General features: G+C 45.3%; 2 protein-coding genes and 1 non-coding gene across 5 annotated transcripts in view; 1 reads left to right on the top strand and 2 right to left on the bottom strand.

The window, feature by feature from the left end:
* SACM1L (SAC1 like phosphatidylinositide phosphatase) overlaps positions 1–7,281 on the bottom strand; it is a 55,950-nt gene extending 48,669 nt beyond the window's left edge. For 2 of the 3 annotated variants that reach the window (XM_025375614.1, XM_025375612.1), the window contains exon 1: positions 7,025–7,281. Coding sequence is in view for 1 of the 3 variants with exons in the window: in XM_025375612.1 (XP_025231397.1) it covers positions 7,025–7,056 (32 nt within the window). In the remaining 2 variants the exon portion in view is untranslated. Of the gene's footprint in view, positions 1–6,151; positions 6,192–7,024 lie in introns of all 3 variants that reach the window. The other variant, XM_025375613.1, reaches the window with a different exon arrangement.
* Positions 7,282–7,451: 170 nt separating this feature from the next.
* TRNAR-ACG lies at positions 7,452–7,524 on the top strand. The gene has a single exon. It is a non-coding gene; the product is annotated as a tRNA-Arg (tRNA).
* A 7,679-nt stretch (positions 7,525–15,203) lies between these two features.
* LIMD1 (LIM domains containing 1) overlaps positions 15,204–27,798 on the bottom strand; it is a 93,031-nt gene continuing 80,436 nt past the window's right edge. Inside the window, exons 5-8 of the mRNA XM_025377596.1 lie at positions 23,869–23,999; positions 23,178–23,229; positions 22,281–22,349; positions 15,204–19,518 (exon numbers count right to left, since the gene is read on the bottom strand). Of these exons, the coding sequence (XP_025233381.1) occupies positions 19,381–19,518; positions 22,281–22,349; positions 23,178–23,229; positions 23,869–23,999 (390 nt within the window). The 3' untranslated portion in view covers positions 15,204–19,380. The remainder of the gene's footprint in view (positions 19,519–22,280; positions 22,350–23,177; positions 23,230–23,868; positions 24,000–27,798) is intronic.

The following is a 27,798-nucleotide window of genomic DNA, read 5'->3' on the forward strand; positions in this document are numbered from 1 at the left end:
TTGTCTAAAAAAAAAAAAAAAAAAAAAAGAGGGGCCGGGCGCGGTGGCTCAAGCCAGTAATCCCAGCACTTTGGGAGGCCGAGACGGGCAGATCACGAGGTCAGGAGATCGAGACCATCCTGGCTAACCCAGTGAAACCCCGTCTCTACGAAAAAAATACCAAAAACTAGCCGGGCGAGGTGGCGGGCGCCTGTAGTCCCGGCTACTCGGGAGGCTGAGGCAGGAGAATGGCGTAAACCCGGGAGGCGGAGCTTGCAGTGAGCTGAGATCTGGCCACTGCACTCCAGCCTGGGCAACAGAGCGAGACTCCGTCTCAAAAAAAAAAGAAAAGGAAGAAAGAAAAAGAAAAGAAAAGCAAAACAAAAGCAGGAGGATCTTGAGGTCAGGAGTTTGAGACCAACCTGGCCAACACAGCGAGATCTCATCTCTACAAAAAGTGTTGAAATTAAAAAAAAAAAAGAAAGAATCAACACTTAGGTTGATTCCCCCTTTTTGACTGTTGTGAATAATGCTGCTATGAATGGGGGTATACAAATCTCTCTGAGACCTTACTTTTAATTATTTTGAGTATCCCAGAAGTGGAATTAGGACTAAAAGCTAAATTCAACAAAGGCAGTATGGGTATTACACTTCATACAAATGCATTTAATCTTATAGTCACACCTGGGATTCAACAGCTCTTAAGAGTGTTTTTAAAAAATTAGTCTTGTTAAATTTTAAGAAAAGCAGTATGTTTAATTATAATATTAACATCAAATATTTTTATTTTCTTTCAGTGTTGGCATTGTGATTTTCTAGTGTCTGAAAACAATGATCTCCCATGTAACATTCACATCTTATTTCAGACAACTGACCTCTTTAAAATCTTGTCAAATCAATGAGTAAAACTGGCCCACTTCAAAAATATTACTACTTACCAACCTCATACCCATTAAAATGGCTATTATCTAGAAGGAAAAATGAAAATCCAGGATAGAAAATAACAAGTATTGGCTAGGATGTGGAGAAACTGGAATCCTGGTGCTTTGTGGGTGGGAACATAAAACGGTGCAGTTACTATGGGAAAACAGTATGGTGACCCACTAAAAATTAAAAATAGAATTCCCGTATGACCCAACAATTCCACTTCCGGGTCTATACTCAAAATAACTGAAAGTAGGTTTTCTTTTTTTTTTTTTTTTTGAGACGGAGTCTCGCTGTGTCGCCCAGGCTGGAGTGCAGTGGCCGGATCTCAGCTCACTGCAAGCTCCGCCTCCCGGGTTTTTACGCCATTCTCCTGCCTCAGCCTCCCGAGTAGCCGGGACTACAGGCGCCCGCCACCTCGCCCGGCTAGTTTTTGGTATTTTTTAGTACAGACGGGGTTTCACCGTGTTAGCCAGGATGGTCTCGAACTCCTGACCTCGTGATCCGCCCGTCTCGGCCTCCCAAAGTGCTGGGATTACAGGCTTGAGCCACCGCGCCCGGCCAGAAAGTAGGTTTTCAAAAAGATATTTGTATACTCACATTCATACTGGCATTACTCATAATAGCCAAAAAGGTGGAAACCACCTATGTGTCTATCAACAAATGAACAAACGAAATGTGGTACATACATGTAATGGAAAATTATTCAGCCTTAAAAAGGAAATTCTGGGCTGGGCACAGTGGCTCAGGTCTGGAATCCCAACACTCTGGGAGGCCAAGGTGGGCAGATCACGAGCTCAGGAGATGGAGACCATCCTGGCTAATGTGGTGAAACCCCGTCTCGACTAAAAATACAAAACATCAGCTGGGTGTGGTGGCACGCACCTGTAATCCCAGCTACTTGGGAGGCTGAGGCAGGAGAATCGCTTGAACCCAGGAGGCGGAGGTTGCAGTGAGCCGAGATCGCACTACTGTACTCCAGCCAGGGTGACAGAGCGAGACTCCGTCTCAAAAAAAAAAAAGGAAATTCTGTCACATGCTACAAAATGGATGAACCTTAAGGACATTATGCTAACTAAAATAAATGAGTCATAAAAAGACAAATACTGCCACTTCATGAGGCATCTAGAGAAGTCAAATTTATAGAGACAGAAAGTAGAATGGTGGTTGCCGGCGGCTGGGAGGATACAGAAATGGGGAGTTGTTTAATGGGCACAGAGTTTATTTTTGCAAGATGAAAAGAGTTCTGGTGATGGATGGTGATAGTGGTTGTACAACATGAATGTGCTTATTGCCCAGAATTGTATACTTAATAATGGTTAAGAGGGTAAATTTTAAGTTTTATTTTACCACAATTTTTAAAAATAATGAAACCACTATTTTGTATAGGAACCACAGTGATATGTCATAAAACTGTAGCAAAAACATATTCCCTCAAAAATCTTATGTAAAGAATCTGGCCAGGTGCAGTGGCTCATGCCTGCAATCCCAACACTTTGGGAGGCCGAGGCGGGTGGATCACTTGAGGTCAGGAGATCAAGATCAGCCTGGCCAACATGGTGAAACCCCGTCTCTACTAACAATACAAAAATTAGCCGGGCCTGGTGGTGCATGCCTGTAGTCCCAGCTACTCGGGAGGCTGAGGCACAAGAATCACTTGAACCTGGGAGGCGGAGGTTGCGATGAGCCGAGATTGTGCCACTGCACTCTAGCCTGGGCAGCAGAGCGAGACTCCATCTCAAAAAAAAAAAAAAAAAAAAAAAGAATTAAATCAAGATCTTAATGATCAAATTTAATATATCTCTGGTTGAAAAGACAGAGGCACAACATTTTACTAAGTTTGGTGAGCAAAAAGAAAAGAACTTAGTAAAGAAGGATACCCTGTGCATACTACACTCATAGGCGGAAGGTGCTCCTACCTCCCCCATTCATCCTCCCTTTGGGTACCTCCTCACTGAACCCTCCCTGGTTGCCTCTCCTATAGCTCAAGTTCATCACAGATTCCCCAGGGGCACGACCCAATTCCAAACCTGCTGGTGTTTCTAGAAACTCATTCTAATATGCTATCTTCTTTTTCAAAACTCTGTGTTCCCATCTACATCCTATTCCCTGAATACCCTAAAACCCATTCTCTCAACCAGACTTCTTCACAGGACTAGGTCCAAATTCCACCTAATCTGAAGTTCTAATCCATAGCACCATCTACCAGAGCCCCATATCTTCCAAAGAATTCTCTTCTACCAGCATGTTCTGGTCCTAACTCAGCTATGTATGCCCTGCCCTAAAATATTTCAGAGTGCATAAAAACTACCAGGACAGCTAAACTTGCAGATTTCCACGGCTCATCCCCAGAGATTTTCACTCAGTAGGCCTAATGTGGGGCCCTGGAATATGCACTTCAAACAAGCATACCAAGTCATTTGATGTAGGCTAGCACTAACCTAGGCTGGCCAGGTTAGCCTAGGTAAGCCTGAACTAGCCTGAACTCCCAGCCAACTAATGCTTTGGATACAAACCCCATATGATCTGTGCTAAAACTCATGAGACTAACCTTGGCTGCCCTATACCCCTCCCTTCACCGGGAGAGTTCTGTGAATAATATAAATGTTCATTATATTGAACAGATTACATGTGTCTACATCACAAGGTAGCTTAGGTTACATCTGTTTTCAAGGTTGGATTATACCTGACTGATGACCTCACAGTTATGAGACTCTTTTAAAAAAGGCAATTTCCTGAGGAAACAGTATTCTTCAGAGGCGTGTGCAGCCTGATGCAGTATCTAAAGGATTCCCTGCCTTACACCTAGTTTCAAATGACCTTTTAAAAGAAAAAAAAAAGAAAAAACGCTTTAAATGTATCCAATAATTTTGCACCTCTAACTTTCCACTGAACCTTCAGAAAGTTATTAGTGAGCTTGAGGTCTGAGGAGCATAAGAAGTGCCCAAACCACATTTGATGTCATTTCCCTGCAAAGGAAATATGATACCTATGCTTAAGTGCCAAGATATTTTAGCTTATATATAGGGATAGATAAGCTGCTTAAAAATTACATTTTCAGTCTAATTATTTTGCAATTTCAAATTTATCACTGTCTGACATTATCCATGCCTATACAAATGACTTAAAAAGAAAAATGGAGCCTAACAGGATATTCAGAATTGCCTGGAAGTTTAAAAAGTATGAATTTTAAATTCTGAGCAAATCAATATTCTGTTTTCCACATTAAATATATGGAAATTCATATGGACATGTCAACTATATTTGGTTGTAAGTGACTCATTTCAATACCTGGCATGTCTGAGGACTAAGGCGAGAGCAATCTGATAAGAGAAAAAAAGGTTATATGGATAACGAAATGGAATGGAAAGATCACTGGACTCTGGACCAGCTGTATTCCAAGGTCAGCTCTACCACAGCTTGACTGTATGATCTGACTTTGTGGCCAAGGGCAATTATTAGACTGTTTTCAACAATGACAGGATACATATCAGCCTATGACCTCACAGAGACACTGTGAAGACAACACACATGAAATGACTTTTAAGCTGTGTTTCTTCAAAAGGATACATTCCAAATTACCCTACACTGTGTTCTTTTTGAAGTGCTAGTACGTGGTCTATACTGGAAAGTTCCTTTCATTCACTCAGTTGATTCACTGAGGAGCTGCTCTGCACAAGGCTCTATGCTAGGTACTGAGGAGGACTACAGAAGAAAATGTTAAGGTGTAAACTGGTTGGAAAAACAAAATACAGCCATGTGCCATGTAACAATGCTTTGGTCAACAACAGACCCCATATATGATGGTGGTCCTATAAGCTTATAATACTGTATATTTACTGTACCTTTTCTTGTTTATGTATGTATATATACACAAATCTTTACCACTGTGTTGCAACTGCCTACAGTATTCAGGTGGGAGGCTCACTTGAGACTAGGAGTTAGAGGCTGCAGTGAGCTATGACCAAACTACTATACTCCAGCCTGGGCAACAGAATGAGACCCCATCTCTTCAAAAACAAAACGAAACAAAAGAAAAAAACAAGCATTTCAACATTTAAATAAATCCTGTAGCAATCCTTTTGTAATAAAATAATCAAACTATCTCTTTTGCATGGATATTTCTTAGAACATCTCTAGACACATTTTTTAAAATGGCTACTATCTCCTACCAATTCTTATACAGAAACCAATTTCACTTCTAAATGCACCCGAAAAAGAATACTCCTTAGGGCAGGAGCCACATTTAAAACCTTCCACAGCAGCCTCAGAGCAGGAAGGGCCAAAAGGAAGGAATAAAAATGGAAATTCTAACTCATAAACCCCTTGGTAAAGAAAAAGTTGCAAAAAAGTTGTACCTTCACATTTACAGAAACACTCAAAACTTTTTTTTCAGGGGGGAAAAAAGCTAGGACTGACAAATGAGAGAATGAGTTTCACATAACCCCAGTTTGACTTTATCACCCAAATAATTTAAGAGTTTCCACTTCTCACAAAAATCAATACAAAAACATCATTCTTACTACTTAAGGGACAAATTTCCTTTCTCTTTTATGTATACAGAGGATTTTCGTTTGTTTTAAGGTCTGAATTGGTTAAATTTAGTATTCTGGCAGCTGAAAAACAATCATCATAATTCTCAAGTTCTCCATCCTATTCAATCTTTGCCACGCTAAGCTGCATCAAGCCATGGCTCCGTATTGCTTAACCACATTTGAGACCTGGTGTAGGATCACATTAAACCCTTCAGTGCCTATCAGATAGACAATAACCTAATTAGCTCGCAGAGCACATGTGACAGTGGCCTGACCAGAAACACAGTGGAAGACACTTCCTTGAACTCTTTCACCAACGACAAGGTGAGCACTTTGCAAAGGGGAACTGGGAGAAAATACGGAAAGGTGGAGAGGAAAATGTGGAGGGAAGCGTGCAGCTAGGGTTTTCAAAGAACATTAAACAGAAATGGCACAGGGGGTGGACTGTAGAAAAAGCAATCATCTTTTCTGCAACACACACAGTGTGGAATAGATGACCCCTCTCTCTGAATTTTGCACCTCTAACTTTCCACTGAACCTTTCAGAAAGTTATTAGTGAGCTTGAGGTCTGAGGAGCATAAGAAGTGCCCAAACCACATTTTGAGGTCATTTCCCTGCAAAGGAAATGTGATACCTATGCCTAAGTGCCAAGATATTTTAGCTTATATATAGGGATAGATAAGCTGTTCAAAAATTACATTTGTTTCTCCTACCAGATATTCCCAGGCTGTGGCCACCAGATTTTCAAACAGCCTAGGGGTATAAACACGAAGTGAGTACAATTATTCACAGACAAGAAAAGTGTGGATGCTAAATGGGTAACACTAAGGGAAATAAACACGTGTTGTTTTTAATCCAAGACAAACTAAAGTCTTTAAAAACGCCTATTTTATAACTCTTAACAACCAGAGCCTCTCTCTCAAAGATTCAACAACTTGGATTTACCGAAAAGTCAATTTGCAGTGTCAGAATTCTCGAGATTAGCCTCTGGCTGTCGACATAGACTTAAGAACCTGCTTTTGGCTGGAGCTGTTTAAAATTTAAACCAAAGTAAACTCCTTCAGGACCTTAAGAGTACTGACTGTACTTTAAATTTTTTCTGCACACTGAAGAGTGGTCAGGCAGGCTTCAGTACCCAGATAGGCTGTAACCCAAATAAAGGTTTGATGATTTGTGTGTAGACTCTAAATCGCTGTTTCAGGTCCGTTAAGTAAGAAAGAACTCTTTTTCTTTGCTAAGTCATACAGCTAAATTCAGTCTCTAGCTCTCCATAGAAAGTGGGGACAAGCGTGCCCTGAAGGGCCGCATCATAACGCCGATCCCCACTCGCTGGAGGCCAATCTGCAGCTTCTCTCTTCAGCTGTGGGCGCTGGGGCCGAGCACGGTGGAGAAACACCGGCGCGCCGCTGGTTCCCGGTCCATGGCTACTCGGGCAAGGCCTAGGAGAGGCCGCGCCGGATGAGGAAGACCGGTAAGTGCCAGGAGCTCCCACACACTATCTGCCGCCCGGGACTCAGAAGCCCTCCCCGAGGCCGGGGCCTGCAGCTGCCTCCCTGCCCGCCGCCCCTCCGGCCCGTGGGACTCACAGCTTCAGCTGCTCGTAAGCCGCCGTCGCCATCCTGCACAACCACCTCCTTCCTTGTCTCTCCGCCGGCCCCGCCCCGCGCCGCCACCTCGGCTACAGCGCTACCGGTCACCCTGGCACGGCGGCCGCAGCGCCCAGCCTCGTCCCACCCCTTTCCCCGCCCCACAGGAGAGCCGGCCTTAACGGGAGGCGGTGGAGGACAAATTAGTGTGCGAGCTAGAGCACGCGAGACATGCCGCCGATGCGGCAGGTTGGAGTGCGACGAAGAGCGCCATGACGAAGCCGCTGCGGATTGGTGGAGCGCGTTTCGGGGAAAGGCGGAGCAGCGGGAGCTGTGGCGCCGGGGCAAAATGGATCGCTGGTTCCTGGAAGCCTGTTCATACTGCATAAGGGTGATCAGTCCTCGCGGAGAAGGTTTTACCAGCTCGGGGCCAGTGGCGCAATGGATAACGCGTCTGACTACGGATCAGAAGATTCTAGGTTCGACTCCTGGCTGGCTCGCAGTGCTCCTTTTGCCACACTTGCATGTATTACAAGACCTTGGAAAGGCGTGTGGTTAAAATGTGAAAGTTAAATATCTCAAATTTTGATGCTAGTTTGCTCACAATGTCATCCTTTAAACTATGCCAGGAACCTGGAGTTGTCTGAGGTGGTTCGCAAACTGCAGAGCGTCCTGTTCCTAATGATGCACCTGAGAAGTCTGTAAATGGGGTATATTTAGACAAACACACCTGGAAAAGTAGCAGTTTGGAGTGGGCTTTGCTGTGGCCGGAGGTTAGCAACCGGATGACGCAAAAGCGCATTTAAGGCAGCGGTTCTGGCCTTTCCCCGCCGTGGAGCAGAAGCCCCCATAGCGATGTGATCCAACCAGCAGCGAAGAAAACCTGCAGTGCGGCTGCGCGCGGTAGTGGGGGTCCACAAAACGTCAGAATCTGCAGAAGCCCTGGCCTTTGCGAGCTCCAGCTCCGAAGTCAACCCGGCCCCCAAATTCCACTGGGAAACCTTAATACATGGGTGTTTTTGCAGTAACAAGACCTCAGGTAGTCTAGTATATTACCCCTCATTGTACAGATGCGCTACTTGGACACCCGAGAAGGCTCGCAACGTCTGCGGCCGAAAGGGGACTCGAACCGTGGGATTATATGAGTCATCGGACACTGTCCGTTGAGTTATCACTCGATCAATTAATTTCCGCAACATAACGTTTTCCCCTGATAAAATTATAGATTTTTAAAATATATAAAATTATTGGGAATAATAACGTGATTCCTACCCTAGATCATTACTATTATTTTTTTTCCTTAAAGCCTTTTTTTCTTCTATACTTTTTAACATGGGTATACTTGCACATGTGTTTTTTCAAATTGGGGTTGTGTGGAAGGAAATAGGTTCTTCATTTTGTCCCCTTACCTTTTTGTCTGAGATTTAAGGTCATTAAATATTCTTTGAAGATATTTCATCAGAGAGCTAGATATTTTATGTATAACCCTTATGCTGGGAATTTGGGTTATTACCAGTTTCACACTTAGAAAAAATGATGCTGCTTAGGAGTTCGAGACCAGCCTGGGCAACATAGCGAGACCTCATCACTAATACATAAATAAATAAATAAATTTTAATTAGCTAGGTTTGGTGGTGTGCACCTATAATCCTAGCTACTCAGGAGGCTGAGGTGGGAGGATCACCTCAGCCCAGGAGGTCGAGGCTGTGACCATGCCACTGCACTCCAGTCTGAGCAACAGAATGTGTTGAATTATTATTATCAGACGGAGTCTCACTCTGTCACCCAGGCTGGAGTGCAGTGGCGTGATCTTGGCTTACTGCAACCTCTGCCTCCCAGGTTCAAGTGATTCTCCTGCCTCAGCCTCCCAAGTAGCTGGGACTACAGGCACGTGCCACCACAGCCGACTAATTTTTTGTATTTTTAGTAGATATGGGGTTTCACCGTGTTAGCCAGGATGGTCTCGATCTCCTGACCTCGTGATCCACCCACCTCGGCCTCCCAAAGTGCTGGGATTACAGACGTGAGCCACCATCCCCGGCTGAATTATTTCTTTGTCTTACAAATTTCTAGAGGTGGAACGACCAGGTGGACATCTGTAAGGTCCATTTTATGGACATTTTTAAGACTTTTGTTACTTTCTAACTGTCCTCCAAAAAATTAAACCAAAATACACTTCCATCAACAGCACCTGTTTCTCTGTTTTCATGCATGCTAACCAACACTGGATATTATAAATTTAATCGTGATTTGCAATTTTCATAATTGAAATATGGAACTTCCTTTTACATGCACTTCTTAATGTATATATTTTCCCTTGATGTATTGAGTTTTTTCTTACAAATTTGATTTTTAAAAAATATTAAGGGTATTAACTCTTAAGTACATTGCAATCTTTTTTCCAGTTTATGAATTACCTTTTCAATATTTTTTAATGGCCAGGCACGGTGGCTCATGCCTGTAATCCTAGTGCTTTGGGAGGCCAAGGCAGGTGGATCACTTGAGGTTAGGAGTTCGAGCCAGCTTGGCCAACATGGTGAAAGCCTCTCTCTACTAAAAATACAAAAATTAGCCAGGCATGGTGGTGTGTGCCTGCAGTCCCAGCTACTCAGGAGGCTGAGGCAGTAGAATTGTTTGAACCTGGGAGGTGGAGGCTGCAGTTGGCTGAGATCACATCACTGCACTTCAGCCTGGGTGACAGAGCTAGACTGTCTCAATAAAAAATATATATATATATATATATTTATATATAAATATATATATATATATTTTAACTTGTAGTAATTCTCACTTTTATATATTCAAATTTACTAATATTTGGTTTCTTATATGATTTTTTTTTTTTCTTTTGAGATGGAGTCTTGCTCTGTCATCCAGACTGGAGTGCAGTGGCTCGATCTGGGCTCACTGCAAGCTCCGCCTCCCGGGTTCACGCCATTCTCCTGCCTCAGCCTCCAGAGTAGTGGGATTACAGGCGCTCGCCACCACGCCCAGCTAATTTATTGTATTTTTAGTAGACACGCGGTTTCACCATGTTAGCCAGGATGGACTCGATCTCCTGACCTTGTGATCCGCCCACCTCAGCCTCCCAAAGTGCTAGGACTACAGACATGAGCCACTGCGCCTGGCCTATTATATGATTTTTTAATGTTTTGTTCTTGTGTTGTTTTTACTATTTACTTTAATCAATTTGTCATTTATTTTGTTGCCATTTATCATGACGTAAAGATCAATTACTCTTAAAACCTGACACACTTTATTGAGCAATTACTTCATGACAGGAACTGCTTTAATTCCCTTACTTGGATGAATTCCATCATTCCTTACAACAATCCCATGAGGTAAATTCGGTTGTTACCCCATTTTCACAGATGAGGGAACTAAACTGGCTTAAGGTCATTGAGCAATTGAGTTACAAAACCTGAGATAGCACCTGAGTCTGGGCTCTTGACCCCAAGGCTGTCCTGCCCTGAGGACTCACTGTACCCTAGAAGACACCACATGAGTGGGTTCAAGGACAATTCCCTGTCTGGGCATGGATGGCAGTCACATATGCCACTTACCCCTCACCCCTACTAATTGGCAACAAGAAGACCCCATTTCTAGTCCTGATGATGCTTTTACCCACTAGCTCTGGGCTCTTGGACATTTCCTCTCCTTTAGTAAAATAGGGGTTTAAGTTGCAGCCTGTCTCATAGGCTTTAGGGAAAAAAAAATGCTTCCATCTGAGCAGCCACCACCCATTGTCATGTAGAAGGAACTAAGAGAGGCAAAGTTTGACGTTTCTTCACCAGTTGGGAACCATAAACCAAGGCTTTTGTGACATATAGTGAGACTGAAAACCAGAAAATAATCTGGCAGAAACATCCATTCTTCTGGGGTTTTTAAAGGCCAAACAAGCCAAAATCAGATTCCAAGGAAACCAATGTTCAGGATAAGGAACCAGCCAATGATGAGTAATATAAATTCATATCTTTAGGCGAGTTTTTCCTATAGTAAAATTGTTACATAAATATAACTTTTTACAAAATCTGCCAGAGGCCTTCCAGTGAAGACAGTCCAAGCTGCAGATGAAGCTTGTTGGCACATCCAAATAATTTCTACAACCTACTTTTAGGGCCAGCTCCCACTTGTAGACCTTTTAATATAGAAGTTAAAAAAAATTATTCAGGCAGATAGTGAGGGTACACGAGTCCTTGGTAAGGCTTTTCTTTTAATAAAAAGCAGCCCCCAAAACCATTTTTTTTCTAACAGAAAGCAGCCTGAAAAGTCAAGCTGCAAGCATAAATAAGCAAGCTAGAAGCTTGCATAGATAAATGCACCTGGAAGCCAGGTACATCCCATATGGAAGATTTCTCCTCTCTTCTGTTTGTTGCCATGTGTGCAGGTGTCAAGGCTCTGGCCAGGTAAAAAACCCCATCTGCATAATAAAAGATCAAGGTGGAATGGCCAGTTTCTCCGAGGGCTATGTAAATGGCATAGCTGGTCAAACCAATCCCTTGGGCTTTATGTAAATCAAACACCACCTCTTCAAACCCTTCCTCTGTGTATCAGACTGCTTCCTGCCAGGAATGGGGAGATCCATTAGGAGTCCTCCTCCCTCTGCATGGGGGAGCTGTTCTCTTTTTTCTGCCTGTTAAACTTTCCGCTCCTTAACCTACCCACGTGTGTCCGTGTCGTTAATCTTCTTGGCACAAAACAACAAACCTCAGGTATTTCCCCAAACAACAGAGCCGATTCACTTTGATCCATTTTGTCTATCATGGAGTCTGGCTTCCTGCTGAGTTTTCGAATTGGGTGTCCCCTCACTTTCACTCCGTCACAGGCTTGCTGTGGACCAAGTCTCATGGGCAACACAGGGCCCAGAACTGCCTGTCCTTGAGAGCTAGGATAAGTTGGAGGGACATGTATGTAACCAAGTGGTGGCAGTCCCTGAGGCTGCCTTACACCCCTAGACGTATCCACAGAGCCAGGGATTCTCCTAGAAGTGTCACATATCTAGTGCTGTCGCCTACCTGGGGACTTCTAACCAGATCTCTCTGACCATAACCCACAGGGTATGACCTACTCTAATGTTTTTTAACACCTAGAGTACAAAGTCTCAATCATGTTTGTGTAGGAAGCATTTCTGTTTTCAATCCAGGGGAAAATGCAAACCCCACTTTCAGGGCTTCTTGAAGAAAAGGCACCCAATAACCTAGGAATATTCTTTCATTTCCTCTCAAAAAATGTTTGTTGGAGTCTGTGGTAGGCTGACTAATGCTCCTCCTGGGGTGAAGGGTGTCCAGGTTCTTGGCATCTTCAACAAAGAAATGGACAAAACGCACAAAGCAAGGAAAGAATGAAGCAACAAGAGTTTTTGAAAAACAAAAGTACACGCCACAGGGTGGGAGCAGGCCAAGCAGCTCAAGAGCCCCCTGACAGAATTTTCTGGGGTTTAAATACCCCCTAGAGGTTGCCCATTGGTTCCTTGCTGTACACCCTATGTAAATGAAGTGGAGGTCCATGATCAGTCTGACTGGTTGTGAGAGGGGACCAATCAGAGGCTGAAGCAAAGTTACAAAGTTACACCACCCTGTACAAACATCTGGTTGTGGAAAGCAACCAATTAGAGGCTGAAGTTACAAAGTTATACTCAAATGAAGACTTGGCCCGCAAGCAGTCTGATTGGTTGTGGGAGGGGATGAATCAGAGGTACTTTCAATTTTTCACCTGCCATGCAGAAAAGGGGCTGGGGGGTGGGGGGGCGTTGCAAAGGTTGTAGCCTCTGGTCCCTTTGTTACTTGGGCATGGAAAGTTGGGGTTTTCCTTTTGACTTAGTTCTTAGAAGTCAGCCCGAATTGGCCTTAGATTCTCTGCCTCCAGACCCTATCTCCTGCTTCCCTCCCCTTATCTCCCTGTCCTCATCACCAGAACCTGTGAATATCTTATTCTGCAAAGTAAAAAGGGCCTTGCAGGTGTTTTGTTTTTTTTTTTTCTAAGATGGAGTCTCGCTCTGCTGCCCAGGCTGGAGTGCAGTGGCCGGATCTTAGCTCACTGCAAGCTCCGCCTCCCGGGTTCACACCATTCTCCTGCCTCAGCCTCCTGAGTAGCTGGGACTACAGGCACCTGCCACCTGGCCAGGCTAGTTTTTTGTATTTTTTTTAGTAGAGACGGGGTTTCACCATGTTAGCCAGGATGGTCTCGATCTCCTGACCTCGTGATCCGCCCGCCTCGGCCTCCCAAAGTGCTGGGATTACAGGCTTGAGCCACTGCACCTGGCGGCAGATGTTATTAAGAATCACAAAATGGGAGATTCTGGATTATCTGGATGGATATAATCACAAGCATCCTTATAAGGAGGCAGGGAGGGTGACAGAGGAGATGTGACAATAGAAGCAGCCAGAATGATGCGGCCACAAGCCAAGGAAAATGGGCAGCCTCTAGAAGCAGAAAAGGGGCAAGGAATGGGCAGTCCCCTATAGTGCCTCTGAAAGCATTGCGCTTCTGCTGACAACCTTGACTTTGGCTCATGTCCAGGATGACAGAAAGATATATTTGGGTTGTTTTAAGCCACCGAGTTTGTGGTAATTTGTTAGAGTGGCCATAGGAAACCAATACAGACTTCAACAGAGCAGCAGAGAGCTTCTCCTCACAGCCTCCTGTGGCTTTTTGACTATGTAGCTTTGATGAAGAAGTACACTGACGGACAAGTTACTGCCTCACAGCAACCATAGTAGTAGAGTGGTCAAGACAGTGCCCTCTGGACGAGATGGTCTGGGATGGAGTACTTATTGCATACTTTCTGTTTACTTCACCCTTCTGTGTCTCAGTTGTCTTGTCTATCAAATGAGGGATGATAAAGAACATACAGTCCTTGGAATGTGGTGAGCACACAGGAAATATCAGCTATTACAGTTGCTACTGCTTCATCACAGCATTTAGAACCAGACCAGATACCCCACTGCCCAGTCCCACATGGCTCAATGCCCGAGGCTGACTCTTAGGACTATGCCATCTCCTCCCAACCCCTAGTGCTGGGATGCCTTGCTGGTAACTGGAAAGTGGCCACAGTGGGAATATTTACATTATAGATATCAGCAAATACTCCATATCAGGGCTCTTAAATTTTTTGCCCCAGAAGGGCTGGTTTGCCAGCACACCACAACCCCAGACCACCTTTTACCCTGATTGCATCTTCACCCCTTGCACCATCAATCTTAAGCAAATAGCAGCCCATGTTGGTAAAATCAGACTAGCCGTTCTCTTATCACTTAAAAAGAAAAAAAAAAAAAAGAAAGAAAGTTTTATTCTGGTGTAAGGTGCCATGACTATCAGCATCCTCACTCCCAGCTTTCCCGTGTCCTTGGCACGTCAGACCTGGTAGCCACAAGGACTAAACTGGACTCTAGAACAAACTCTTTCCCCACCCCAAGGATTCTAACCACACACTTGGCCCCCACTCTACAAGTCCCATGTTCCTGCATGTGGCTGTCTCAAAACTGAAGGATCACTCACCTTGAGGATTCTTTGGTCATAACCTCAGAAGAAAAAAAATGGTAACATTCACAAAAGAGACAAAGTGACCTTACATGTCACTGCATGTCACACGTCCCAATCTTAAAGGTCCAGTAAAAGAAACTGCTGATTCTTGGGATATGATTCTCCAAGGTCTCTCACATTTTTATACATCTGGTAAGAATAGGCACCTAGTGCCAGGTTCCAGACTTATATTTCCAAGGATGTTTATCTAGTGAACAGTCTTGGATGACAGAGAGAGTGTCTGTCTCTGGAGCAAAAGTCAGGCAGGCTTACTGCCCATGATCAAATACCAGGGTTCCCTAAGCATGGGGGTTCCTCTTGTAATGCAGCCCACTGTGTGTACAGGTCTCACCTGGCCCTCTTCATGAGGCCTGGGGCTTAGGGAACCAGTGCAAATGCTGATAATCTGGTCACTGCTATTGCTATAATACACTGTCCTTTGTCTCTGACCTATGAGTCTCATAACTTCTGCCAGGATCCGTGAATCCATGTGGTGTGCTCACTTTGTTAGCTTGCAAGTAGGGTAAAATCTCATACCCTTCACAGGTTTGATACCCATGTGGTACTTTTAAGAATCCAGAGCTGTAAAAGAACACAAAGTCCAGGTAGCAAAAAGCATTGTTTGCTGACTCCACACACAGAAAAGACCCGGGAAATATAATGTTCAAGGAGCACTTTAATAGTCAACAAATCGATGCAGTTTTGTCACAATACTTTGCATAATTTTATAGTAACAGTAAAATTCTGAATCACTTTATAGTAAAAGGAAAGACACAGAGGAAAATAATTTCCCTGTACAATGAAATTTTCATACACTATATGGAGATTTCCCACATCTGTCAAGTTTTGGCTCAGAATAAAAGATAGCTAATATATTTCACTCTTTTTTCTTTTACTTTTCTTTTCTTTTCTTTTTTGAGACAGAGTTTCGCTCTGTTGCCCAGGTCGGAGTGAAATGGCACCATCTTGGCTCACTGCGACCTCTGTCTCCCAGGTTCAAGTAATTCTCCTGCCTCAGCCTCTCAAGTAGCTGGGATTACAGGCATGCGCCACTATACCTGGCTAATTTTGTATTTTTAGTAGAGACAGTGTTTCACCATGTTGGTCAGGCTGGTCTCTAACTCCTGACCTTAAGTGATCCACCTACCTCAGCCTCCCAAAGTGCTGGGATTATAGGCATGAGCCACAGCGCCTGAGATTACAGGCATGAGCCACTGTGCCTGGCCTTTTTTGTTACTTTTAAAAGTTCCTTCACATAGTAAAGAAATTAGGACTGATTCTTGGCATAAAGGAGGGTACAAAAAAAATTGTGCCAGGTACAGTGGCTAATGGCCGTAATCCCAACACTTTGGGAGGTGGAGGTGGGCAGATCACTTGAGCCCAGGGGTTCCAGACCATCCTGGGCAACACGGTGAAACCTATCTCTATTAAAAATACAAAAATTAGCCAGGGGTGGTCGTACACACCTGTGGTCCCAGCTACTGAGGCTGAGGTGGGAGGATCAATTGAACCCACTAGGTGGAGGCTGCAGTGAGCTGAGATTGCACCACTGCACTCCAGCCTGGGCAACAGAGTGAGGTCCTGCCTCAAAAAAAAAAATTGGTTTCCTGGCAGATAGAGTTTTAACAAGTGCATCAAGCAGTAATAATCTGTGGTCTTGTGCTCAATTCTCACACATGATCTTTGCAGGGGTCCCAGCAGCCATCACAGCTCGACTTTCACATGCATGGGACACAGCACATAGCAGCAGCCTTGAAAGGACTGCAAAGGGGTGTGAATTCCAAACATTCTCTTAAGTCCTAACATTTCTGTTCTTCATTTTGTGTGACACAAGCCCACAGAAACAAGGTGATGATGGCGCTTGAGGGTGACCAGACCTCCTCAATCATTCCATCAGCCACCCAGGACTCAACAGCAGAAGCTCAGAGGACTCAGCTGAAAGAGGTTTTCACTTGAGCACTAACCACAGAGAAATGGGAAGTGCCATCCTGCTGCCATACGCAGCCGGTGGCTGGTTAGGACTAAATGCCCTTCTGTGGTGAGATGAACCAAGACAGCAGATGGGGAAATAACATCAGTGAGAGAGATTACGAATGGATCCTTATATTGCAGGTCAAACTGGGTTGTCTCTTCTCAAACCACCCAGGCAGTTTCTGAATGTCCCAAGATAGGGGTAGGGGAAAAGAAGAAAAAGACAAAACAGGAGACAGTGGGTAAGAAAACCTAAAAGGCACGATGAGGCAAAGGCCTAAGATGAAGGCTGGCTTTAGGATCTGAAATCCGGCCACAATCCTCCTTGTTTTATCTAAAGTCCAAGAATTGTCAAAAAGAAAATCCAGGAGAGCTATTCATTCTAAATTTTAAAACCTTTTCTTCCTGGCCTACCAAGTCCTTGTGTTTGCTTTCTAGGCGCCCATAAATACAACACCATTACAATTCTATTTGGCTAATAATTTATATTTAAAATACCAGGTAGATGAACATCTCTTCATGGCTTTTGTGCAAGGGCCTGAAGTGTGGAGAAAAACAACTGATCGGAGATTCCTACCTGGCACCTTCTCCAGGGAAACTGACAACCAGAGAAATCTGTTGCTAGGATTTCTAGGACATCTGGAAATTCCCTTATTGTTCTTTCTCGACAATATAAAATGGTATATTTGCAAACCTATCTGAATCACCTCAATCTAGGCCACTTAAAAAATTTCATTTAAAAATGTAATCACAGATTTTTAAACTAATTACCCAATTTGCAAACAAATCCCAGCTACTTCTGGTCTTGAACATGGAGCAAAGGTGTGTCAGTAAGGCCAACATTCTTAGGTTGACAGAGACAGGTTAACACATTGGCTGGCTTCATTCACCCCCCTGCCGTGCCCACACTGAGCTGGATGACTTGATGGGAAGAGAGGGTCCCCACCTCAGGGTTCACTTCCCCAACCCCAGCATTCATGGGTTTTCAGGAGGCTCAGCCTGTGAAAAAGAACCAATGACAATGCACACCCTGGCTGAAGTGACATCTGGCCAAAGGATTCCAACAGAATGAATTTCATCAACATGGAAGGGATAATCCACGGCACCAATTCTGTGCTTTTTACAGGCAATGGTTACCAAATGAGTCAAAACATGGCCTAGAAGTAGAGCCAGGCCCAATGAAAAGCCTGAGTTCACACGTGCTAGAGGCCCCACTGACCACCCTCAGCAGCCCAGCACCCAGTCCTCTTGCTCTGGGTGCAAGGTGAGGAGGCAGAGTGCACACACCGGCTCCCGTGTCCCCAGCCTGGCTGGCAATGGTAACATGGGCTGCCTTTCTTTTGCAGCTTCTTCTAATCAAAATACCAAGGGGTATTGACCTCCAGCCTCAGCGATGTGTCTTGCAGCACAAGTTTTACCCCTTCAGTGCACAGAGTGGTCTTGAAATCTTCCCAGTGTGTGGCCCTCCCTCAGCTCCTGCCACCCTGGGGAGCCAGGAAACTGAAATGCATAAGGTAAAAGCACTGAATCTGATCTATTCTCCGCTGACCTTTAGTTACGATCACTCTGCCCTGACCAGCTGGAGTTGGGCCTGTGTGAAGCCAGTGATTTCCAACACACTGAAGAAGACATCTGAGTCCAGTGTGAAGGCCAAATTCCTCCTGAATCTGTGATTTGGTGAAGCTCTATCTGTGAGGTATTTTTTGTGTGTGGAAGACTGAAAGTGAAGGGAAACAACTAAAAAAACAGACAAAAGCAGTGTACCTTATACTGGTTTCTTCCAACATAATGCCTCTGCCAAGAACTGGGCAGGAGAGAAACCAACAAAATGAATATAATAACTTATCCTGAGGCACTCCCTCCCACGCTGGCTTAGAGATCTCGCACACACAAAAACTCTCCTTGTTTATAAGAAGCTGTCTCTCAGTATGCAGGCAGTTCTTCCCAAAAGACCGTCATTAAATAAGCTAAAAACAGGTGCAAGTGAAGTACCTGCATGGGTTCCTGAGACTTGCCTTGCAGAAGTGGCCTTCCAAGTCACTGACTCTTGAAAACTCCAGAGAAAAACAGCACAAAGACGTGAGCAAAAAAAAAAATCCTGGTGCCTGCACCAAGTTCTTCTCCCAAAGCGTGTTTTACTCACATAGGGCAAATTTCTGTCGGGGCCTCAGCTGCCTTTAGGAGAGTAAGGATTTGCAGGGGCACAGAGAATGCTGTCAGTGTCTAAGGAGGAAACCCTGCCTCACTTATTTCAAATCTTGCCTCTGGTTTTCTAAGCAAATTCATCTTAGGATACAAAGCACATATTAGAGCTTCCTTCTTGCCTTAATGCAATTCAATTTGCAGCCATTCTGCAGAAGAACTGAACCTCTTGGGTGAAAAGAAGACTTAAATCATGCCATGATATGTATGGGGGGAGGGGGCATTGGGGTATAGGTATTTTCCTGAAGGAAGAGAAAGGGGTGAATGTATTGGCAGCTGAGCTGTCCCTTCATGGGGATATTGTGAAACAAGCTCAATAAGAACCTCTCCTTCAGAAGCATGAAATGTTCCCAGAGGGGACAGGAGGATTCCTTTGTTGCAATGATGCAACCTCAGGTCATATGCTACGCACATGCTGGAGCGTTTTCCTGAGTAACCTGAGGAAAATGTGGCAACAGAGAAAAGCACTTGGAAAATACACGTAGCAGGCAGATAGTGTTCACCTCCCTGGTTAAAGGAAAGGCACCCCACACATGCTCACAGGAACTCTCCCTTCCACCCCTCCTCTTCCCCTACCCCACTTCCACCCCAGGGCCCACCGGAAGCAGCAGCAGCAACCCCGGCTCCTCATCCCCTGCCGTGATGTCTGCAAGTGGCTCTGGCTAGAAGTGGTGCTGATGAAGGGCTGTGGACGAGGGTCTCTTCTCCAGCCTCTTCACGTGGCAGGAGTGACAGAACAGGTGGTCCTCCAGCGGATAACAGCGGTGGCCATCTTCATCATTGAGCTCCAGACCACAGTCCTGGGGGGAGGCAGACATGTCCAAGGGAAGCAAATCAAAACAGACTGCAAGACTGACCTGAAGGTCACAGGCCCCAAAATCAGCAGAGGGTGCTGTGTTTTTCTGTATAGGCAGGAAATGCCGGTGCAGAAACACAGCTCCTGCCCAGTGGAGGCCTGTCCAACACAGGAGACACAGCCACACAACACTTGCTGTGAACCACTTAAAATGTGCTGTCAGTGTAAACGCAGATTCCCAAGACTTAGGACAAAAAGAGGATGTAAAAATATCTCATGGGAAAAAGGAATGAGATCATGTCCTCTGCAGGGACATGGATGAAGCTGGAAGCCATCATCCTCAGCAAACTAACACAGGAACAGAAAACTAAACACCACATGTTCTTACTCACAAGTGGGAGTTGAACAATGAGAACACATGGACACAGGGAGGGGAATAACACACACCAGGGCCTGTTGGGAGGTGGGGGCTGAGGAGAGGGAACTTAGAAGATGGGACAATAGGTGCAGCAAACCACCATGGCACACGTATAACGTATACACACCTATGTAACAAACCTGCACACATATCCTATTTTTTTTAGAAGAAATAAATTGTGGAGTTACAAAAAGATCTCATGGGTAATTTTTTTATATTGATTACATGTTCAAAAGATAATATTTGGATTTTTCTTTTTTGAGACAGTCTCTCTCTGTCTCCTAGGCTGTAGTGCAGTGGTGTGATCTCAGCTCACTGCAACATCCACCTCCCAGGTTCAAGCAATTCTCCTGCCTTAGTCTCCCAAGTAGCTGGGATTATGCACACACCTCCACATCTGGCTAATTTTCGTATTTTTAGTAGAGACAGGGTTTCACCATGTTGGCCAGGCTGATCTTGAACTCCTGACCTCAATTGATCTGCCTGCCTCGGCCTCCCAAAGTGTTGGGATTACAGGTGTGAGCCACCTCGCCCAGTGGGATTTTTATTTATTTTTTGTTTTTATTTATTTATTTATTTTTGAGATGGAGTCTCACTCTGTCACCCAGGCTGGAGTGCAGTGGCGTGATCTCAGCTCCACTGCAACCTCCGCCTCCTGGGTTCACGCCATTCTCCTACTTCAGCCTCCCAAGTAGCTGGGATTACAGGTGCCCACCACCATGCCCAGCTAATTTTTTTGTATTTTTATTAGAGACAGGGTTTCACCATGTTAGCGAGGATCGTCTCGATCTCCTGGCCTCGTGATCCGTTCGCCTCAGCTTCCCAAAGTGCTGGGATTACAGGCGTGAGCCACAGTGCCTGGTCCTTGACTTTTTATTTTTTTAAGACAGGGTCTTGCTCTGTCACCCAGAGGAGAGTGAGGTGACGTGATCCTATCTTCCTAAGTAGCTGAGACTATAGGCACAGCATGCCTGGCTAATTTTTGTATTTTTAGTAGAGACGGGGTCTCACTGTGTTGCCCATGCTGTTCTCAAACTCCTGGGCTCAAGTGATCCCCCTGTCTTGGTCTTCCAAAGTGCTAAGATTACAGGCACGGGCCCATGCCTGGCTGGATATTTTGAACTGAATAAAATAATTAATCTCACCTGTTTCTTTTAACTTTTTAATTGTGGCTACCAGAAAACTTAAAATGATACCATGACTTTAATTTGTTGCTCTCATATTTATTTCTTTTTTTGAGATGGAGTCTCACTCTGTTGTCCAGGCTGGAGTACAGTAGCACAATCTCAGGTCACTGCAACCTCCACCTCTCGGGTTCAAGCAATTCTCCTGTCTCAGCTTCCCGAGTAGCTGGGACTACAGGTGTGTGCCACCATGCCCACTAATTTTTGCATTTTTAGTAGAGATGGGATTTTGCCATGTTGGCCAGGCTGGTCTCGAACTCCTGACCTCAAGTGATCTGCCAGCCTTGGCCTCCCAAAGTGCTGGGATTGCAGGCGTGAGCCATCGCGCCCGACCCCTTATGTTTCTTTTGGATAGCACTGGTCTAGAAAATGTGGAGAGGCCTGTTGAGCAAATGTCCTCACCTTTTTCTCCTGCAGTGACCTGGGGCACCTGGGGTCCCGCAGCAATGATTCCCACCCATTTCTTCAGTGTTGGCAGTGGGACAAGTCTACATGAGGGACACCCCTGTTCTCTACTCACAAGGTCACCAAATGAATCTAATCTCCTTCCGTGGGTGAATTCACTTAATTGTGGCTGAAATTTCATGGTCACCCTTCACAGGGGCTGGTGAGGGGCGATCCCTAGCTTTCCTAACAGTCATCAGGTACTAGTGCTGCTTCATCCTGGGACACAGGGCAGGAAGGGGCAAGCGGACCCCACCTGCCTTCACACCACCAGCTGACATGCCTGTTTCCAGGAGGGGTTTCCTGATTTCCAGGGCTTGGCTGAGAAACAGGCTTCTGGAAGACAGAACAGCCTACAAGCTGGAGGGGAGGGTGTCCCTTCCCCACATCGCACACCTGTCTGACAATGTGGCCCCCAGACAGGACCTGAAACCCATGCTCTCCAGCACCCTCCTAGCTCTGCAGCTTCAGGTATAGTAGCTCCGACAGTTGCAGGACTTGATAGTTCTGAATGTGCAAAAGAAAGAGCTTTATACCTCGAGCATTTCCATCTTCTCCTACCTCCCCCAAGAACTAGCCTTCACTCCATTTCCTACAGAAGTTCTAGAGGGCTGAACCTTGCCAGAATCTTGTTGACCGCCTCTTGCCCCAGTCAACGCCGGATGCTCTTCTCTTGGATGTCTACAATGGGCTCTGGGGGCCGGGTGGGGAGGGGCCTACCTCGCAGTGGTAACACTCCACGTGGTAGTCTCTGTCCATGGACACGACACGGATGGTCTCATCTGAGCCCTGGGACCAAAGAAAAGCAAGAACACGCCCGAGAGACCTGTTAGGGGCCTGCTGGGTTTGATGTACCACAGGGTGGGGAGGGAAGAGGGTTTTGGGGTAACAAGTAGGTGGCCTTGGGAGGAGAAGGTAATCAGGAGTACTTGTTGGAAAAAGAATACATTTAAGCTGATGAGAGGGAAAGTGGGAGGGACAGGGGCCCTTCTTTCTGGAATGCTGGAGTCAACACTGAAAGAAAGACCTACATGGACGCTTATTTTAAAAAATGAATAAAAGACAAGTCTTTCTGCTCATCTGCTAATCTAAGAATTAGTCATCAGGTAAGGGAGTTTGACCTGATCATGGGGACAAACCAGCACAAGAAGGGTACTGGGGCGGGGAAGCCAGTCAACAAGGAGGGGTGAGGACGTGACTTCTCTCAAAGGTGAGTTTTTTTTTTTTTTTTTTTGGAGACAAGGTCTTGCTCTGTCACCCGCTGGAATGCAGTAGCACCATCATAGCTCACTGCAGTCTCAAACTCTTAGGCTCAAGCAGCTAGGACTACAGGCACATGCCACCATGCTTGGCTAATTTTTAACAATTTTCTGTAGAGATGAGGTCTTGCTATGTTGCCCAGGCTGTTCTTAAACTCTAGGCCTCAAGCAATTTTCCTGCCTGCCTAGGCCTCCTAAAGTGGTGGGATTACAGGCGTGAGCCACTGCACCAGGCCAGAGTTGAGATTTTTAAAAGGATACCTTAAAAGATGTAAGGACAGGACATGGATCTTGTAAATGAGCCCAGGGAGATATTCATGTTTTAGACCCTGGGAGCATGTCTGGAAAGGCATCTTACCTCAGGTGGAAGGATGGGAAGCCCACAGGCTGCACACTTGGGCGCCAGCACCCTGCGGGGAGAAACAAAGCAGCAGTAAATGCACACTGTGTTGTTTCTGGGAGCAAAGCCCAGAGTCAGACTTGCACTTGGAATCCACATGGAGCCTTCCTCCATGCTGCCTCCTGCCCTTTGCTCTCCTCCCTCATAGAATGTCTGGAACCTGGCTCACTTTGTGGAATATGCCTTAGTATCTGTTCCCCAGCTGCAATGAGGACACTGGCTGCCTCTCACTCTTCTGGAGACAGCACTAACCTATTTGTTTACACCCCTCACGGTGCCTAGCACAGGCCCAGGCAAACCAAGACTGGTGGGAACCAGCACTGCACAGGGGCATTGTGAAGTTAGGTAACGCTGAAGCCACAGCGCTTGGTGGATTCCTCCCGAGGCCTAGCCAGGAATACGATTATTCGTTTTTTGTGCTCTGTTTTTGTTTTTCTCACTAAACATGATTCTTTAACCCATTCCTGTCAACACTGGCATTGACCAACCTCCCAAGATCCCTACTGCACCCCTCAAAACCATTAAGCCTTTGCTGGACTGTGATCTAAGGGCAGCTGGCAAACATAGTTCTGTTGGTTTCTACCGCTCACTCTGCTGAGATCAGCTTGGCCTACACGAATGGGTCCTGTCTGCTCCCGTCCCTTCTTACTTGTGGTAATCTCGGACACAGTAGATCTTGTTCTCCGAGTCCACGGTGAAGGGCACCCCATCCAAACACTCATTACAGACGACACAGCGGAAACAGCCGGGGTGGTAGGACTTCCCCAGGGCTTGCAGGATCTGGAGGACAGGCCAAGACTCAGTGGGGATTTTAGGGAAGGATGGAATGGTGGAAGGGCAGAGAAATACATCAGTCCTAAGGATTACATGAGCAGTCACACACGGAGTACACTTACCCCCGTTTCACCTAGGAGAAGAGCAAGAGGTGATGGGGTGGGAAAGACAAGTCTGTTTAGATGAATACACAGAAAAGACCACCTAAGAATCTTTTTCCCGCAGCCTCTCACAGGGTCTCTGAGCTGGGAGGGAAAGAGGGGCTCCTTTCCAACCCTCACCCAGAGCAGGAAACTCTTGCACAGTTCTTTAATAGAAAGAGATGCTAAGGGAGGGATGGGCCAATCCCAGGGCCAAAGTCCACCACGGAGAAGTGGGAAACGATGCAAAGCAGGGCCACAGAAGGATCCATCCTTCCCAGATTTGGGAAGCAGCAAGTACTTGGAAAAATGAAAAGAAATTCCATGTGGAAATGGCAGAGCTCAAAAGGAACCCCTTCACTTCTGCCTGTTGGGTGCCCCTTCTTGTAGCTTTGACTCTGGAGCCTGATAATTTAGAAGTTCTGACTCAACTTGATGACCTCAAATCCAAGTGTAATAAGTTCCTCTGTTGTTGTTTTTAAATGCAATAGAGGGAAAGCCCCACAAACTTCTTCCTCTCAGTGTCATTTAATCTGGATCTGGATGGGATACCTGGAACTGCCAGAGCCAACCTGAAACCAGGACAGATCCAAGACATGGACAGCAGGAAAGAGAAGAGATGGAAAGAACGTCCTTGGTGAGGTCCATAAGTAACTGAATTAACTCATCATGGAACCGCATACTTCCAAGCCTCTTTTTAGGTGAGATAAAATATCATTCCTATGAAGTCAGTGGTCCTCGAAGTGTGGCCCCTGGACCTTCAGCATTAGCATCATCTGGAAACTTGTTAACAATGCACATTCTTGGACCCCATCCCAGATTTCTTGAATCAGAAACTCTGGGGGTAAGGCCCGGCAGTTGGTATTTTAATAGGGTGATTCTGATATATATTAAAGTTGGAGGATCATTGGTTTAGCTCGAATTGAGTCTGGGTTTTTTCTATAATTTGCAGTTGAAAGCATCTTCACTGACTTCTAGGAGATTCACTTCTGCAATTACCTGTGTCATGAAACTTAGCAAAAACAACTGAACTACAGAATCAACATGAGCAAGGTCACACCAAAACATGCATCTGCGAAGAATGTACAGAACGGTCATCAGCATCCAGCAGTGAGAGCCACACAGAAAGCCTTCAAACAGGCTGAAGAAAGAGGATTTTGGATTTAGGGAAGACTTGTCAGTACACTGTGGAACCTGGGGGGAAAGAGATGCTGTGTTCCAGCTCCTTCCCCTGGAAGCCTCAGACGGATAACTCCACATTGCACAAGCTCCAGCCAGGAAGGCAAGAGGAGGGCGTTGTTCTATTCCAGCTTTCCTCTGAATGCTCAGCTTTCAGGCTTCCTCATTCCCTCTTGGGTTTCACTACCCTTTGAGGGCCCTCTCAATCTGCAGTAAGGCAAAACGGGAAGAACAACTGGCTGGGCTTCCAAAACCCATTTGGTAATTTGGACCTTGGAATGAATTTTCCCCAAGATGAATGCTGTCTTGGCAGAAAGAGATCCTTAAATTAATTTAATCCACATTGTGCCTAAAGTAAGACTGGAAAAAGATGCCATTTCGCTGCATTGTGACCAGCTGTAATACTTTTTTTATGTGAGACTATGCCTGGTTCTAACCTGCAAGCCCAGAATATACCCCTCTATTAACAAAAGGGTATACAGAGAGACAATTTACACAAAGAGTTAGACAGCTGAGGTTCTGTCTACACATTCAGTAAAAGTTTTCAAGTCCTAGAGAAGACCCGAAAGACTGAAGGTTCAATTTCATACTATCCCATATGGTAGAGATCTCACATCAAGAGATGGTGACTATTTCCCCCTCCCCTTGAATCAGAATTGGCTTTGTGACTTTCTTTAATTAACAGAAAGTAGAAGAAACAATGTTCTGAGATTTCTGAGTCAAAGGCTTAAGAAGACTGGTAGCTTCTACTTCCTATCTCTTGTTGTAAGGAAGTCTGAACTAGACTACTAAATGATTAGAGGAGAGGGGCCTGGAGGGTGAGAGGTCATCTTGGATGTTCCAGTTCAACTGTGCTACCAGCTGAACAAAGTAAAGTAAGAGACCCCAGTCAATGCCACACAGAGCAGAAGAATTGGCCTGCTGAACCCTGACCTAAATCCTGACCCACAGCAAGAAGCTTGATGATAAATAAGAAATCACTGTTGTTTTAAACTACAAAGTTTGAGGGTGGTTTGTCATGCAGCAATAGATAAATGACATACCCTGAGGTTATCCAAAGAAGTCTTAGGATTACTAAAACTAAGAACAGGGTATAATCATACTCATAAATTCAGACCATGTTGACTTTTTTTTTTTTTTTTTTTTTTGAGACGGAGTCTCGCTCTGTCGCCCAGGCTGGAGTGCAGAGGCCGGATCTCAGCTCACTGCAAGCTCCACCTCCCGGGTTTACGCCATTCTCCCGCCTCAGCCTCCCGAGTAGCTGGGACTACAGGCGCCTGCCACCTCGCCCGGCTAGTTTTTTGTATTTTTTTTAGTAGAGACAGGGTTTCACCGTGTTAGCCAGGATGGTCTCGATCTCCTGACCTCGTGATCCGCCCGTCTCGGCCTCCCAAAGTGCTGGGATTACAGGCTTGAGCCACCGCGCCCGGCCTCCACGTTGACTTCATATGCACTAGGTTTGTCAGGACACTAAAAACAAAGTCAGGCCGGGCGTGGAGTTCTACACCTTGATCTGGGTGGTGGTTACAGGGGTATATGCACATGTGAAAACTCGTTCAGAGGTACACTTAAGATTTGTATCTTTTACTCTGAGTTACTTCTCAATAAAAAGGTAAAATTTAAAATACTAATGATTAGAAATTATCTTCTCTAGAATGAAATTAATGAGTCAGCTTAGAGAGGGATTTAACTCTTTCCAACTAAAAGTATGTTATATAATCATTTCCTCTAATCAGTATATTAAAGAACTTCTTAAAGGCTGATTTACAATGGTGAACAATTTGACCTTGTATTCATTAACCTCATAACCTAACCCTCTAGGAAAAAACTGTCTCCACTGAAGACCTGAAACCCAAGATAACCTCAGAGAGCCAGTGACTGAGCAAGGAATGGAATGTATAAAACCTGGTCCTTGTTCTGCTGTCTCAGAACTAAATGACAGGCCCAAAAAACTCATCTTAGTAATGGTGTGAGCTGGGCACAACACAGGGAGAAAAACTTTGCTCCTGTGGCTTTCTCCATTTGACTCCAAGGTAGCTGAGATTTCTGCAGTAAAAACCGACCGTATTTAGCATCTCACCTGGGATGCCACAAGGATCACAGAGAAGCCAGAGGGAGGCCAGAGGGAGGCCAGTGTGATTCAAACAGCCCAGGGGAGGAGAAAGCATCACCGGAAACATGACATCATGTGCTCTAGATGGTTGAAGACGTTAATTCCAATTAAAGCCAGCAATGCGGGTTCTATTAGATCAAGCAAGCTGCACTTTATAGGGACGTCTTTTTTTTTTTTTTTGAGGTGGATTCTCACTCTGTTGTCCAGGCTGGAATGCAGTGGCGCGATCTCGGCTCACTGCAACCTCCGCCTCCCGGGTTCAAGCAATTCTCCTGCCTCGGCCTCTCAAGTAGCTGGGACTACAGGCACACACCACCACTCCCGGATAATTTTTGTATTTTTTTTTTTTTTTTTTTTTTTTTTGATGGGGGTT

The sequence above is a fragment of the Theropithecus gelada genome, chromosome 2, assembly GCF_003255815.1.
Source record: "Theropithecus gelada isolate Dixy chromosome 2, Tgel_1.0, whole genome shotgun sequence".
Lineage (NCBI taxonomy): Eukaryota > Metazoa > Chordata > Mammalia > Primates > Cercopithecidae > Theropithecus > Theropithecus gelada.